Source organism: Equus asinus, chromosome 27 (genome assembly GCF_041296235.1).
Source record: "Equus asinus isolate D_3611 breed Donkey chromosome 27, EquAss-T2T_v2, whole genome shotgun sequence".
In the NCBI taxonomy this organism is placed as follows: domain Eukaryota; kingdom Metazoa; phylum Chordata; class Mammalia; order Perissodactyla; family Equidae; genus Equus; species Equus asinus.
In genome coordinates this window covers 17,975,531-17,992,375 of record NC_091816.1, presented here as the reverse complement: position 1 = coordinate 17,992,375, position 16,845 = coordinate 17,975,531, and the positions used below count along the sequence as shown (strand labels likewise).

The 16,845-nt window shown below is 35.0% G+C and overlaps 1 protein-coding gene across 7 annotated transcripts in view; it reads right to left on the bottom strand.

The window, feature by feature from the left end:
- Nucleotides 1-16,845, bottom strand: part of TUSC3 (tumor suppressor candidate 3) — a 214,505-nt gene that overhangs the window by 100,181 nt on the left and 97,479 nt on the right. For all 7 annotated transcript variants that reach the window (XR_011498777.1, XM_014847814.3, XM_070499800.1 and 4 more), the window contains 3 exons: nucleotides 10,970-11,087; nucleotides 6,449-6,589; nucleotides 2,461-2,601 (listed from right to left, as the gene is read on the bottom strand). Coding sequence is in view for 6 of the 7 variants with exons in the window: in XM_014847814.3 (XP_014703300.1) it covers nucleotides 2,461-2,601; nucleotides 6,449-6,589; nucleotides 10,970-11,087 (400 nt within the window). In the remaining variant the exon portion in view is untranslated. The remainder of the gene's footprint in view (nucleotides 1-2,460; nucleotides 2,602-6,448; nucleotides 6,590-10,969; nucleotides 11,088-16,845) is intronic.

Below are 16,845 nucleotides of genomic sequence, written 5' to 3'. Positions count from 1 at the left end.
ATTTATATATATTGAACACCCTGTCAAAAAGTGTTCTATTTCTTGTTTTCAATTTACAAACACATTTTTAAATCTCAAGAGAAGTAGAATAGTCTATTATATTCATCCAGATATTTAAACTGTGTTATTTCTGCTTTTCTTCTCATATCACTTTCCTTCTGTATGAAGAATTTCCTTCACTAATTAGTTTTTTTTCTTTCTTTTTCTCTCTCTCTCATTCTTTTTATTTTCTTTATCCAAGAATGTCTTTATTTCACCTGCATTCCTGAAGAATACTTTTACTGAAGACAGAATTCTGGATTGACATTTTTTTTCAAAATTATAAAAATGTTATGCCACTTTCTCCTGCCCTCCATAATTTCTGATAAGAAATATGCAGTCATTTAAATTGTTGTTCCCTATCGGTAATGCATAGATTTTTCCTACCTGTTTCAAAGATTTTTTTTTTAATTTGTTTTAGTTTGATTATGATGTATCTGGAAGTGGATTTTGGGGCTTTATCTTATTTGGGGTTCACTCAGCTTCTTGAATCAGCCATACAATTTTGACAATTTTAGGAAGACTGTCTAAAATTTCCACTTCATTCTTTGTTATATCTTCTATTTTTTTCTGATACTTTCTATTTTAAACTTTGTTTCAAGAATGTTTATGATTGCTCATTTGAGCATTTTTATAATAGCTGTTTTACAGTCTTTGTCAGATAATTTTAACATCTGCCATCTTGTAGTGAGCATCTGATGATTCTCTTTTCTCAAGTAAGCCAAGTTTTTGTGGTTCTTTGTAAACCAAGTGATTGTGGATTTTACCCTGAATATTTCAACTATTACATTAAATGTGACTCTGCATCTTATTTAAATCCTATGGAGAGTGTTCATACTTTTATTTTAGCAGACACTTAACCTCATTAGATACAGGGTTTGAGTTCTAATCTCTTCAAGAGGCTTAGTTCCAATGTCAATTAAATTTTCAGACTGCAGTGTTGTTATTCAGATCTGGTCCTTATGAGTGCCACCTAGTGACCAGTCTGGGATATGGGCAGAATTTTGTGCTTTAGTTCAGTAACCAACAGCTTTAGACTGCTAATTAGGATCAGGCCCACACATGTGCAGGTCAGGGGTGAGCCCAGGAGTTGAAAAACAGTTTTATGGCATCACTTTCCAGAGTTACTCATTCTCTAATATCTCACTAGCATTTTCTGTTTCCCAAGAGATCCTGTTTTCCCTCTAGCTTGAAAATCTCTCCTTCTACAATGACACAACAGCAGGCAGGGGACAGAAAAAGAACTACAACAAAAAAAAGCAGGGCATGGCCCCTTTCCCTTGGAGACACGGCTCCATTTAATAAAGAAGTTTCACCTCTCTAAGAGTTCTGGCTCCTACAGCTTCCCCCTGCCAGCTGTTGTCACTCCCTCTACTGTCCTGCTGCAGGATTATCTGAGGACTGCAATGAAAGAATAGGAGAAAAGCTGAGGAATCTCCCCTACTCTCCCTGAGCTTTACAGATTCCCTTTTCTGTTCTATAAGCCAGAACCAGAAGTATCTCCTAGATATCTCTCTGCTCTACAGTGCTCATTTCCAAGTTTCAAGCTGCACTGAATTCAAGTTAAGGAAAACCAAAATAGTAAATAAAAAATTAATAGCCCTCCACATCTCCTAATTAGATGTCATTCAGAAAGATCAAATACCTGCGCCTTGCATTCTCTCCAGGGTTTATAGTTGTGTCAGTGGGAGAGAAAGGTTAGTATGTATGCCATCTTACCTAGAAACAGATTGTCCATTTTCTAAAACCATCATTTCTGTCTTCTAATTGAGTACCAATAATTCTTTACATATTCTAGATACATGTCCCCTACACATTTTCGAAATATTTTCTTAGTCTATGGATTGTCTTTTCATTCTCATAACAGTATCTTTTGAAGACCAGAATTTTTTAATCTTGATGAAGTCCAATTTATCTTTTTTTGATTCCATGGTTCATACTTTTTGTACCACAAAAGTTTTCTGTGTTCTTCCAGAAGATTTATAATTTTAGCTCTTATATATGGAGCTATAGTACATTTTGAGTAATTTTTATACGTGATATGAGATAAGGGTTGTGGTTCATCATTTACATAAAGATGTTCAATTGTTCCAGCACCATTTGGGAAAGACTATGCTTTTCTCATTGAATCACTTTGACACCTTTATTGAAAATCAACAACCATATATGTGAGCATATACTTCTGGACTCTATTCTGTTCACTGATCTATATGTTTATCCTATGCCAAATTCACAATATCTCAATTAACAGCATCTTTGTAATAAGCTTTAAAATCAGGTAGTCTTCTAACTTTGTTCTTTTTCAAAAATTATTCAGACTCTATTTCCATTATAGTAATAATCTGGCCCATTTTGTTAATATTATATAACTTATACTATTACACAAAGAAAGGGGGAAAAAAGTACAATGTGATAACATACCAGAGACACCATGGCCCAACCAGTCTTGTTATAGATGAATTCCAAGTTGTTCCTTCTTAAATAGAGCAAACCACCAACAAGTGACACTAACAAGGCCAAAGCAATGGTGCCGGAATAGTTGGGTGGTCTGAAGACTCGAATCTGAAAAATGCAATGAAAATTTTTAAGGTGAAAAAAACTATATTTTTTTCTTGACCATATTCTAGTCCTTTCAATTTTCAACACAAAGAATTCAGAAAGGTATCACCCTACTTCTCATACCTTTCACTACCACTCCTTTTACTCTTTACAAGTCAAAAAAATATGCCTTAAAAACATCATGGCTACGTAAAAAGACTTGCTTTAGATAAATACAGTTAAACATAAGCAAACATTATCTATAGTTAACCCCGAGCTCCTGTGTTTCACCCATGGAACACGGGATCATCTAGTAAAGGGTAGGGTGCAATATTTGTATTATTCCAAATTGGGACATTTCAAAGACTTTTTAAACAGTTTTATTGAGATATAATCCACATACCATACAATTCACCCATTCAAGGTGTACAATTCAATGGTTTTTGGTATATTCACACATATGTGCACCCCTCACCACAGTCAGTATCAGAACCTCTGAACCACATCAACAGGAAACCCTTTAGCAATCACTCTCTTATTCCCCTTACCCTCTAGCCCTAAACAACCATTAATCTACTTTCTATGTCTATAGATTTCCCTTTTTCTAGGCTTTCATAAAATATGTGGTCTTCTGTAACTAGCTTCTTTCACTTAGCATAATGTTTTCAAGGTTCATTCTTGCTGTAGCATGTCAGTGCTGCATTCCTTTTTATGGCTGAATATTCCATTGTACTAATAGACCACAATTTCTTCCTTCGTTAATCAGTTGATGAGCATCTGGGTTGTTTCCATCTTACAGCTATTATGAATAATGCTGCTACAAACATTCAAGTTTTTGTGTGGGCATATGTTTTCATTTATCTTTGGTATCTGCCTAAGAGTGGAATTGCTGGGTCATATGGTAACACTATGTTTAATGGTTTGAGGAACTGCCAGATTGTTTTCTAACATGGCTGCACCATTTTATATTCCCACCAGCGGTGTATGAGAGTTCTGATTTCTCCACTTCTTTGCCAATACTTATTATCTCTCTTATTGATTCAAGCCATCCCAGTGGGTATGAAGTGCTATTTCATTGTAGGTTTGATCTGCATGTCTCTGATGACTAATGATGCTGAGCATCTTTTCATGCACTTTTTGGCCATTTGTATATTTTCTTTGCAGAAATGTCTATTCAGATCCTCTACTCATTTTTTAACTGGGTTATCTTTTTATAGTTCAGTTGTAAGAGTCCTATCTATATACTAACTACAAGTAAATGATTTGCAAATATTTTCTCCTATTCTGTGGGTTGTCTTCACTTTTTTGATGATGTCCGTTAAAGCATAAAGGCTGTTTTTAAAAATTAGATGTAATTAGTATGAACTCATGATTTCATACAGATCTTGGTTCTAACATTCCTCACTAAAAGAAACCATGGCTCTGAGAAAGACAGCTAACTTAGCACACGGCAGTAGACAAGTTATAGATACAAGATGAGCCTGGAAAATACTGTTATGTCAGGAAAGTAAGAAAGTGCTTAAATGAAAATGATGGAGAGATGTCACATGGACACAGAAGCCAGTATGAAGGGGCTCCCACTAGCCAAATCTAGAATAATTTTAACAATGTAGCAATATTTAAGCATAGTAATAACTTACAAACCATTGGGAAAAAAATACAATTCATGAGTCTATATCAATGGTGATGCATAAATATATAGCCAGATAAGAGGAAAAGACTTTTGCTTACAGCAGAATGCTGACGGAAAACAAGGAATATGGAACAAGTGCTAGAACTGGAACATCACTATTTTGCAACCATGATGGTAAAATCAGGATCAGGCAAAAATCACCAAAGGATGCTAAATCTAGGAGAAAATTTTGATGAGAAGTAAGATATTAACATGATCTTAAAGTGTCTCCACACAGACAGCTTACTAATTACAAAGGAGAGGGGGGTGAAGAAACAACAGTAATTATACAGTGGAGAAACGGAAAACACCTTGACCAGATGTTCAAAATGAACATCATCGATGAGGGACAGCCGGACATCACGTGCCTGTAGATGGGATTAGAACAAAACCTGACTGAGGTAGTACTGTGGTCAAGAATGCATACGTAGAATCCAATCATGAACAACTATCAGGCAAATCAAATGAGGATCATTCTATTGAAAAAGTGGGAAAGGATTCAAATGTCACTGTCTTTAAAGAACAAAGATAGGCTATGGAAATGTTCCAGATTAAGAGAGGCTAGAAACATCTGTCAACTAAATACAATACCTAACTCTAGACTGGATCTTGTACTGAAGGTGGGAAAATATTATTAGAGAATATTATTAGGTCAACTGACAAATGGATTATGGATAGTAGCTCAAATAAATGTATAATATCAATGTAAATCTGTGAAGTTGATATGCAACCTGTCCTTATGTATCTTTTGGGAAAGGCAACTCAGACTCAAATGTGTGTGTATGAAATATGTGTGTAGACAGACAGGGTGGGGGAGAGATAAGGATAGCAAAGCAAAAGGGATAAAATGTTAAGAATAGGTGAATCTTGATAAAGGTATACATTGGTACTATTTTCATGTGTGAAACTTTGAAATTTTTTCCAAATAAATTATTTTACAAAAGTATCTATCAACTAACTTAAAATGTAAGTATGATAAATAGGTTAGAACCATTTTTGATTAAAATTCAGTAATTCTTAAAACAATTAATAGACAATTAATTACCCTTAGTATCTTGCACCAACAAAATGGTACACTGCAGAGCTGAATATTTGCCAAAACATTTCAAAAAAAATGACAAGAGTTAGGAAATAAGTTTATTCACCAAAATATCATTAAAACCTATGATGTTATTTCATTTACTATGATGGTGGTATTATATGAAAGACACCTATCTTGACTAAGAATAAATCTGTTTATACCTTATGGTAAAAATTAATGCTTATGTATTACTTCTAGAGTAAATGTACTTTTAAAGCAAATTGTTCACTGTAGAAAATTCCAGTGAGGTTAGGGAATAAAGCAGCCATAGTCCTCCACACAGACATTAACCACCATAAAGATTTTGGTTCATTTACTTGCTGAATAAACTACATATCTACATATCTATACTCATATTTATGCTTTAAAATAAAATTCTATATCATACTATAAATACTATTTTTCTAACCTACTTTATCACTTGTACTTTGAGTTTCTTTCTATGTCAAATATTCTTGAAGACCATTATCTGTCTTTGATATAGTAAATTTAATTATTGTCCTATTTTTAGACATTTGATTTATTTCCAATTTTTTCCATTACAATGAATGCTAGTAAACACAATTTCTATGGCTAAGTATTTGAATCATCCCTGGTTATATACTTAGGTTAGATTCCTAGAAGTAGAATTGTCAAGTTAAATTACATAAAATATATATAATACACATATTGTTAGAACAGTGATATCAATTTTTAGTCCCAAGAACAGTATACGTGAGGTGATATTTTCTCACGTGGCTCATAAGTAGTGAGTATTATCTCATTTTTATTTGCCCAAAAATAGATAAAAATTATACATCTTGCTTTCTAATTAGAATTTCCTTGATTACAAATACCACTGAACAATATTCCATATACATTTTAGACTCTGAAATCACTTTGTGTCTAACTCATGTACTTTTTAATGGTTCTTAAAATATCAATGCACCATTATTCTAAAAACCATTTAAATTCACCTGAGTCAAAGTTCAGCTTATAGCTTATAGCTATCAGTTTTCTCTAAGCAAGGAGAAATGTTCTGTAGAGAAATTTTAAAAAGACCCTGCAGCCTTATTACAATGCTCTAACAAACCAAACTAATTAGCCTATTATTAAAACTGTGGGGAATAGAAACATACATGAACATCCGTTCTATCAGCAATCCACTTCGCTAGCTGTTCAGCCGCAAATCCAATCCTTTGAAGGTCAAAAGTATCCGCTCTTTTGGGTCTGCCTTTTGGAGGAAAATGCATGAATGTTGGAGCAGAGTTCATGTTGAGCTATAAAACATAAGATAAAAAAATACTAAATAAAATATCATCCCAGCAATCCTTATATATCCTTATATATCACTATCTTATATATCATTAATCTAACATTATATGTTTTGCCTGCACGGATTTTGGAAAGACAGCATTTATTATGAAAATCCAAGTGCCTTTCCAGAGCTAATCACTGTTTTTATTCACCTTAATGCACTGTTGAACAAAAAAGATCTTGTGAATTTGGCTAAGTTCTCTGAAGCTTCACATTTAACATACATCATTCATATTCTCAGCTGCATCTATGTATTTTATCAGCCATTTCATTCTCTTTCTTTCTAGAATTCTGTAATTAAACAATGAAGTGAAATATTGAAATATTTGTAAAGAATGAAGTATAGAAATACTGTAATTTGGCTGTATATGGACTATTTCTCTTCTTGAGCAGTTATTAAAGAAAAAGAACTGGTATTTCATGAAAAATATAAATACATTATGGAATTAATTTCAAACAAATTATAAGTAGACTGCATGCTCTACTAAAAATGCAAAGACTTTTTAAAAATGATGACCATAATAGAAGTCAACATTTTTGCTCTAAATTTGAATTTACTAAACTGTAGGAGAAACCCACAATCACAGTCTTGTTCTGTTCAATCTATTAATTCAACTGTCTTAAAATGGTTATATCTCACAATTACTTTCTAAAGGTAATTGCATTTGAAAAGTGTACTGAAGAGAATACTACCCTAGTATAAATGGTGTTTATTAACAATATAACATCTAAAAACAAGTATTAGTTAATTTGCATTGAGGAACAAACTGCCAAAGTTATATAGATAAATTTCTTGCTGCCCAGGAATTGTGAAAAATATCTCAAATGAAAGGCCAAGAGATTTTTGACCTTGACTTGCCATACAGTTTAGCATTTCCCAAAAATGAGAATGAAAAGCAAAATCAAATCAAATGAAGACACACATTAGATCACAGGTGACATCAAGGTAAAGATCCAGCAGTACCAGCAGTGGGTTTGCATGTTACGGACATTTAGTAATGTTGGTTAAGTTGAACAAAACACACAGTCACCAGTTCCCTTCTTCTCTGTGCTTTTTCCCACTCCAGACTTTGTTCATGTGTGTCTCCCTGATGGATGCACAAGAGATAGCTACAGCCAACCTGTAACTATAAAATTACAACGGAGGAATTCCCTGGAGTTGGATTGGAACAATCAGAAAATTCCTACTAAGGTTTAACATGCTAGAATTTTAAAGTTAAAACCACTCATATAATTCAAAGTTTTCATCTTAATTAAAATGTACAAATTTCCAAAGGCTCCACAAAGCAGGGTACAACATAGATCTGACTTCTAGTCCAGGGCTCCTTCTAACACACCACATTCATTAACTGGTTGGCCTGTCATCTGACCTTCAGGATCAGCCATCACACGGGAATCACATATAATTTAAGTTACTTTCCCAACAAGTCCCCAACAAGCCAGGAATTACCAAGTCTCTACACTCTTTATTAACATTATCTTCAGGCAGTACAGTGCTTTAAAATATCAATTTAGAATAAGTACGTCAACAAAATATGATTCAATAGTTAGTGAGAAAGGAAACATAAGCATTAAAAATCTTTTAGTAGTTCCCAAATAAAGCAAAATATATACTTTCCTATTTTTGTGTATTATAATTCTCCATAAAAATCATTAACTACTATGACTGTTATGCATTTTTGAATTTTAAAATGAAAACTCATTGCTAAGCCAGGGACTAGGTTTTAGAAAAGACAAAGTATTTCTATATCTGGAATTCTGCTGAATCAAAATTAACTTGAGGAAATTTTTCAATTAAAAACAATCTGGACTTCAACTCTCATATCTATGCCAAACTTTAAAAAAAATAAATTATGTTTAAAGTATATAAAAGAATTCAGTGATGATATCTAACAATATATCTATATGGTCATATACTGGCAGCTTATAGTCAATATTCAGCACAAAAGTAGGATGAGTCTGTCCCACAGTTTTGTTTTTTTAATCTGAATTAGCTGCCAACATTTTAAAGGTGGAGAAATTTCACATAAAAATTCCTATTTGGGTCTCTTCTTGAAAAAACAGATCTAGCTATACGTAACCTGCATTTCTTCACAAGGGCTTGAGTCGAGCTGTATCTCTCACTGAAGTCAACTCACCCTCTCCATTTGCTGTAGTGCCCACCCCCACCACACTGTTTCCTCAACAAGGAGACCAACAGTCATGGTCGGGTGCATGGTGTTCATGGTATCTTCTTGATTTTATTTCTTATATAGTAGTTAGGAGAAAACTGAAATGAGTGTTTCCGTTAAATATTTATTGTTTTTAAAAAAGACCAAGAAAGGCTTTGTTTTAATAAAAATAAGCATATTGAATTATGCAAGTGAAGAATGAATGTGTTTAATATACTAAGTATGTACCTAAACAAAGATCCCCAAACGAAAGGAAACTAATCCAAGTCAGTGCCTGCGTTTAGTGTACAGGCCCAGCAGGGGAGATGTTGGGGCTCGAAGCCTCTGCTCTAGCAGACAGCTTGGACCTTGATGAGTATTTCCTAACACGGCAGAGAGGACTCAAGGATGTGAGGAACTGAGCTTCCTCTGATGATCTCTAAGGCCAGTCCTCCCGAGAGTCTGTAGAGACCTAGAAACTACACGAAATAATACTGGTTCTTACAGTCCTATAATTTTCCTTTATAAGGTTATTTGAAATTACATATTTATGTATGTGTTTTTCTTTTTTATTATACTATTATTACTATTATTATTAGCTCCCTAGTCTGTAAGCTTCTTATGGGGAAGAACTGTTTGTGTTTCTCACCAATTCACTGCTCAGCACTATCTGCTGACTAGGTGAACAAAAAGAAACATCCCACAAGGCAAAATAAATTTATGGGGGAAGAAATAAGTGAGGAATACTAATAGGAAAGACGAAGGGTAAAGGGGACTGAAGACAAAAAGAGAGAATTTATCTTATTCAATAGAAACTGGCAAAGATGAATGAATAATCAATCTGGAAGCAAATAAGCAAAAATACTCAGTAATGACCCATTTATAACTAGTGAGCTAGATTCTTTACAGAACTAAATGTTTTTCCATTATGCCAAAGAGAGTAATATGTGAGAAAAATAAAATAGACCAAGATACCCAGACTAATCAGTTCTGGGTACTGCAGTAAGTTTTATATTTAAGAGGCACCAATCAAGTAGGGATAAACATAAAAAAATAATAACTGCAAGATAACAGCAGGATTAAGAGCTAGAGCTCTGGGAGCCAACTGCTGAGCTCAAATTTTAGCTCCCTTTTACACTAAATTTGTACACGTGGACAGGCAACTTAACCTCTCCATACCTTAATTTCCTCATCTGAGAAATGGAGATAACAGTATTTGTGAAGCTAAATGAAAGAATACACATGAAGCACTTGGGAGAGTGCTTGGAACATAAGTATTCAATGTTAGCAATGATGATGACACAACCATGACAAAAGTGATGACAACTAACATCCTTATACCACCATTCAATACCTTGCTCTATGGAGAAGACTGTGTACAATTGAATGTATTAGTCTGCTTGGGTCACTGTAACAACACCACAGACTGGGTGGCTAAAACAATACAAATTGATTTTCTCACAGTTCTGGAAGCTGGCAGTCCAAGATCAAAGTGCCGGTGGGACTGGTTCTGGTGAGATCTCTCTTCCTGGTTTGCAGACAGCCATCTTCTTCAGTGTCCTTATGCGGCTTTTTCTCTGTGCACAAATGCTCCTGGTGTCTCTTTGCCTTATGAGGACACGGGTCCTATTGGATCAGGGCCCCATCCTTACGACCTCATTTAACTTTAATTACATCCTTGAAGGCCCTATCTCCAAATACAGTCACACTGGGGATTGTGGCTTCAACACATGAATTTAGGAGGGCCACAACTCGGTCCCTAACAGAACAAACACTTTTAAATATTTAATGCTTTACATATAAAATTTTCTATACCTGCCACATTGGAAGACACAAAGGTTAAGTAAAACTTACATTGAATTTTATATAAAATTTCATAAATTTGTGCAAAACACCAAAGTCCAATACAGTTAAGTATCAAAATAAAGTTAATGCATGTAAACTGCCACTATATGCTGAAAAAACACATTTCCTCTACAATGCAAGTTCACTGTACTCACTAATGGCGAAAACTGTGCAATGATAAAGATAACATTAGCTGAAATTATTTTAATCATATTACAGAATTTATTATAACTACTTATTGTATTTACTAACTGATTCAATGAATTGCATGCTTATCTGGAAAACAAAAATGTATCAACTATAACCAGCTATTCAATATATTAGCAAAATAAAATGTAACTCTTTTACCTGTTGAAAAACATCTGACCCCTCATCATAGTCCACCATACTGAAGAAGAGTTTGTTACAGAAAGCGGATGAATAGCGCCAGGAGTTAGCTAGGATTTGATATTCTTCATTAGCTTGCCTGATAAAGATAAGGGGCAGAGTAGAAAGATATCAGAATTCACGCATTAACAAAGCTACTAAAACAGGTAATTCTAGGGCAAGGGTTGGCCGGTTTTTGTACAAACTGCAAGCTAAGAATTGATTTTATATTTTTAAATGGTTGTAAAAAAATAAAAAGAATGTCCTTGACAAGTGAAAATTATCTAAAATTTAAATTTTATTTTTCATAAATAAAGGTTTACTGCAACAGGGCCTCACTGATTCATTTACATATTGCTTGGGGCTGCTATTGTGCTGTATCAAAAGAGAGTTGAGTAGTCTAACAGAAACTGTATGGGCCAAAAGCCTGGTGTGGCCCTTTAAATAACTGACAAAGCTTCTTCTACGGGATTAAATCAATTTGTGACATCTATACATATAAATCTTCTGATGATTTTTAGTAAAAGACAGAGCAATTTTTAAGAATATTAGGTTTAACAGAAACAAAACTCATGAGGATATACATTCTAAAACTGTAAACACAGTTATGATAAATCCTTATATATTCATTTATCTAAAAATGCATTTACACTCAAACCTAAAAGTAAGCAAAAATTTCTCTGAGTAGCTAAACTAAATGCCGCAAATAAGCCCCCCTCTTATGAGCGCATTTACTCCTATTTTTAATTCATTTTTATTAAACATTTTGTTGATTTTTCCAATACTAAAGCTTTATATTTAGGTGTAGGGATGGAGTAAAAACAGAGAAATGGCATTGCTAGAAGGATGTAGGTACAGCTGTAGAAACAAGAAGCAAGTGATTGCTAAAACATTTAAAAAAAAAGTGAGTTTTCTTCTTCCATATTGTTGACTATTCACAGGAGTTTATCTCCTCCCTCTCCCAAAAACGGAACTAAAGAGATAAAAAGGTATAATCTTACACTAACAAAAAGACTTGGAGTAGAATCAGCAGCAGATAAGAGATTTCAAGAAATATCCGGAAAACAGAAAGCTAGTGGAAAAGTTTTGATGAAGGAAGCTATAATCTCAAAGGAGATTGCAGTGCAGGAAAACATTAAGAAAAATACTGGAGTAAGAAGCAGCAGAGCCTGGAGATAAGAAATGGAGCTAAAAATAGAGGTCACAATTAAATTTCTTTGCATAGAATAGCAGACCAACCTTCTGCCCCACTCCCAACCAGTCCCAGTATTAGTCTTCTATTGTTTAATGACTGATCTATCAAAAAAAATTCACCATATATCTGAGCAAAACCTGACATGATTAAAAAAAAAAAACTCCCAAACAAAACAGACTCTGGAAGAAAAAGACAGTTCAAAGAAGTATCAAAAACATTAAAAAGAAACTTGACTATACATAGAAAAAGTCAGAGAAGATATTGTATTTGTCAAGAACTGTGCAGGGCCTAAGATTTTATCTTATATACAAGCTAATAAGCTAGCTGGTACTGTTTCACAAATACTGGCAGACAGAGGTTGGATTGGTGGTTACCAGAGGGAGAGGTGGGACAGAGGAGGGCAGAAGAGGTGATTAGGCACATGTGTGTGGTGATGGATGGTTATTAATCTTTGGGTGGTGAACGTGATGTAATCTACACAGAAATCAAAATATAATGATATACACCTGAAATTGATACAATGTCATAAACCAATGTTAGGTCAATAAAAATGAAAAATGCTGGCAGAAAACATGGGACTCCTGGGTCAGAGACAAAGCACTTTACTACTTCATGTTTGTTTGCATCAGTTTCCCATGCTCCCAGGTCTCATGGAGTGAAACAAAGGTTCCTTGGTGGATGCTAGCACACGCCGATGACTGTGTCACAGGAGAGGAACACTGAGTTTGAGGCACTTACTGTTTTTATAGGAAGTGATAACAAGCCTGTGCTTTGTTCAGAGGGAGACATCATTTCGTTCCTTGAGGCTTGTCACTGCACACATATCCCTGCGAAACTGCCCAGGTAAAGAGCAGTCAGGCATTTGCCTTCTGGACAAAGGGCATGCAGAGATGCTCATGGCCCAGGGCAGACTGCTTCTCCCAATAGTATTCACCAAAAAAGAACAATATTAGGGGCCAGCCCTGGGGCGAAGTGGTTAAGTTCGAGCGCTCTGCTTCAGCGGCCCAGGGTTTCACCAGTTCGGATCCTGGGAATGGATGTGGCACCACTCATCAGGCCACACTGAGGTGGCATCCCACATGCCACAACTAGAAGGACCCACAAAATATACAACTATGTACTGGGGGGTTTGGCGAGAAGAAGGAAAAAAAACCCCAAGATCATATAAAAAAGGAACAAAGAAAGTAAAAGAGCACTTATAAATTTAAAATATGATTGCTCAAATTAAACACCAACATTAGAAGACAGAGTTAAAATTCATAGAATATGAAAGACATGGGTGGAATATATTGAGGGGGAGAGAGGAGAAAGGGACCTAGAGATATAATCCAACAAATCCAACTTTCAAACAGGGGAGTCCCAGAAAGAGAAGAGAGAGAAAATGGAGGAAATATTTCTGGAGACATAATACAATTAAAGGAGATTAAGTCTTCAAATTTAAATTATTTCCCAGGTTCTCAATAAGAGGAACAAGAAAAGACTAACACTGAGACATACTGTGATACTTGAGAGCATTATAGATAAAGAGAAGATCCTAAAAGTTTTCAGAGGAAAAAAAATTATGTGACAAGGGCAAATGAGAGTGGGATTGGATTGGTCATCAGCAACACTAGACACTGGCAGATAATGGAACGATTCCTTCAGTTTTGAGGGCACCATGATTTTCAATCTAGAATTCTATTTTAAGCCAAACAATCAAGTTTGAAATAAACATGTTCTCAGGAATGTAAGGAATGTGAAATTACCTTAGGATACAATTGATAGAAGGGTAATATAAATGAACCAATGAGAAAAACTGAGACTGATAGAAGCATTCTAAGACAGGAAAAGAGAACTAGCAATATGATAAGGGAGGAAGGGGAGAAGATGTGTCAGAAAGCAGCGATCCGACTATGAAGCTATGTGAACAATTCAGAAGAGGAATTTAATTGGACTTCCAGATGAAGAGAAGAGATTCTAAGCAATCATTAGATTCAGAAAGAGTTGGAAGATATTAACAGCACAGTAAGAAAAAATATTTGGTCCCACAACAGGAAAAAATGACAGCAAAATAAATATAAAAGGTCTGTAAGAAACAAATTAAAATGTATCATAATTTGATTAATTGGTGATGAGAAAGGTTAATTATTTTGAACACTTTCTTTTGAGTGGGGCAGCAGTCATAAACAATAACACTGTAGAAAAGCAACCATAATCATAACCTACTACTTTGCAGTCGATGCTGTCTATGCAGAAATAATAATATAAATGCTCTTTATCCTTCAACTTTCTAAATCAACCTATAAACAGAACACAGCTGTAATTACGCTTACAGTAGAGAATGTAACTGCTATCAACTATCAACCATGACTATGAAAGTACAGGTAACAGGACTGGTAGGTAAAATGGAAGGAGAAGAGGAGACAGGAAAGGGTGCGCTTGCTAATCTTCATGTTACAGATTAGGGAATCAAGAGATATCTATAGTTAATGGACAAGTAATAGAAGGATGCCATTTACTGTTAAAATAGAAGAAGAAATAGAAAGCCATTAAAATGATAAGGAGTGAAATGAGTTAAATCTTCACCTATCATAGCAAGAAGTGTAATGATCAAGTCTACTGTAAGAACTATTGTTATAAGAATAACATTTAGGGGCCATCCCAGTGGCCCAGGGGTTAAATTCGCACGTTCTGCTTTGGTGGCCTATGGTTTGCCGGTTCGGATCCCGGGTGCAGACATGACACCATCTGACAAGCTATGCTGTGGCAGACATCCCACGTATAAAGTAGAGGAAGATGGGCAGATGTTAGCTCAGGGCCAGTCTTCCTCAGCAAAAAGAGGACTGGCAGCAGATATTAGCTCAGGGCTAATTTTCCTCAAAAAAAAAAAAGAAAAAGAGTAACATTAGAGATATGAAAACCACCACCAGAAGAAGAAATCACAAAGGAATGTGTAATAGTGATTGCCTGTGGCCAAGTCTGCAGATAGGTGAGTGCAAGGACCACAGCTGTTCATTTCAGGCCCTTTTTCTCATTAAGAAAGAGCACATAATATTGCTGTGATTAAATATATATTTAAGAGGGCTAAATATGAACAGGGCTATAATCGGAGGTTATTTAGCATAAAGTAAAGACCTTAGGGCATCGTTTTATTAGAGCATAGTACAAAAAACTGATGATTGTAATGATCAGCCTAAGACTGCATTGTGCTCAGTAGGCAGAAAACTACATAGTATATTTTTAGACTATGTTCAATGAAAATGGTTACAAACTTTTAAAGTTTTGGTGGTTAAATAAGATTTAATTCATTATAATTCACTGAAAAACTATTTATTGAGCACCTAACAGCAAGAAGGGAGCTGATCTCCAAGGTCTCTGCTCTCATGGAGTTGATGTTTTAGTGGAGACATCTGATAATCAACCAAATAAATAAATAAAAATAATTAAAAGCTAAGATATACACTAAGAAAAAAATTCATGGAGTGGTTTTACAGAAAATAGTGCAGGATCCACTTAGATGAAGTGACACTTCTCAGATGAAGTGACACAAAGCTCAAATCCCAATGATGAGAAAAAGTCATCATTGAAAAGAGCTAGAGAATAAATATTTCAGGTAGCAGGAAGAGCAAGTACAAAGGCCTAAAGAGGGAAAGAACTTAAGATGCTGGCACAATGAAGCTCTGATATACATGAGAACATGCTCTCTGTTTATTAGAGGAATACACACAGAATACAAAGCTTGTGCTCTCCCTCATCTATTTAAAACAGTGCCTCCTGTTCCTCTTCCAATCCTAAAATAATAACAGAGTTAAAACCAATATGAGCCCTAAAATCTGATTTGATTCTCGTCATAGGGAATATAACATAACTGGTAAGTATTCACCATTGGTTTTCAAAGAAAAACTGTATAGTAAGTTCACACAATGAATTGGCACTGACAATTAAGTAGGTCTGAACATCTCTGCATACTAATCAACCTTAAGAGACCAAAAATACCTTTAAAAAGATCACTAAAAGGGGGGCTGGCCCCGTGGCCGAGTGGTTAAGTTCACGCGCTCCACTGCAGGCAGCCCAGTGTTTCGTTGGTTCGAGTCCTGGGCGCGGACATGGCACTGCTCATCAAGCCATGCTGAGGCAGCATCCCACATGCCACAACTAGAAGGACCCACAATGAACAATATACAACTATGTACCAGGGGGCTTTGGGGAGAAAAAGGAAAAAAATAAAATCTTTAAAGAAAAAAAAAAAGGACACTAAAAGGATGGTATTACAATTAAGAAAACAGTGTATTTTTACACAAATGAACATTTTACCAAATAAAACCATTTTAACTTTTAAAATGAAACAAGGATATAGCAAATCAGCAAAAGCTGGCATTCTTGTGATAATATTCCAAGAAATGAAAATGCTTCATTCTGAAAAACATGCAGGAAGAAAATAATCAAATATTAGTATTCAACATCTGTGTATAGCATCTTAGTGAATGACATAAGACATGGATAATGTTGAATTTCTTTCTCTCACAATGTTATAACCTAGCCCAGACCTACAGAATCTACTAAGCATACATTCATGTGCTCATTAATTCACTCCACAAATATATACAGTGCCAACAAGGTGTCAGGTAATTGATCTCCCTGATCTCAAGGAGAATGCATCCTAGCAAGAAAAAGAGGCCTCATA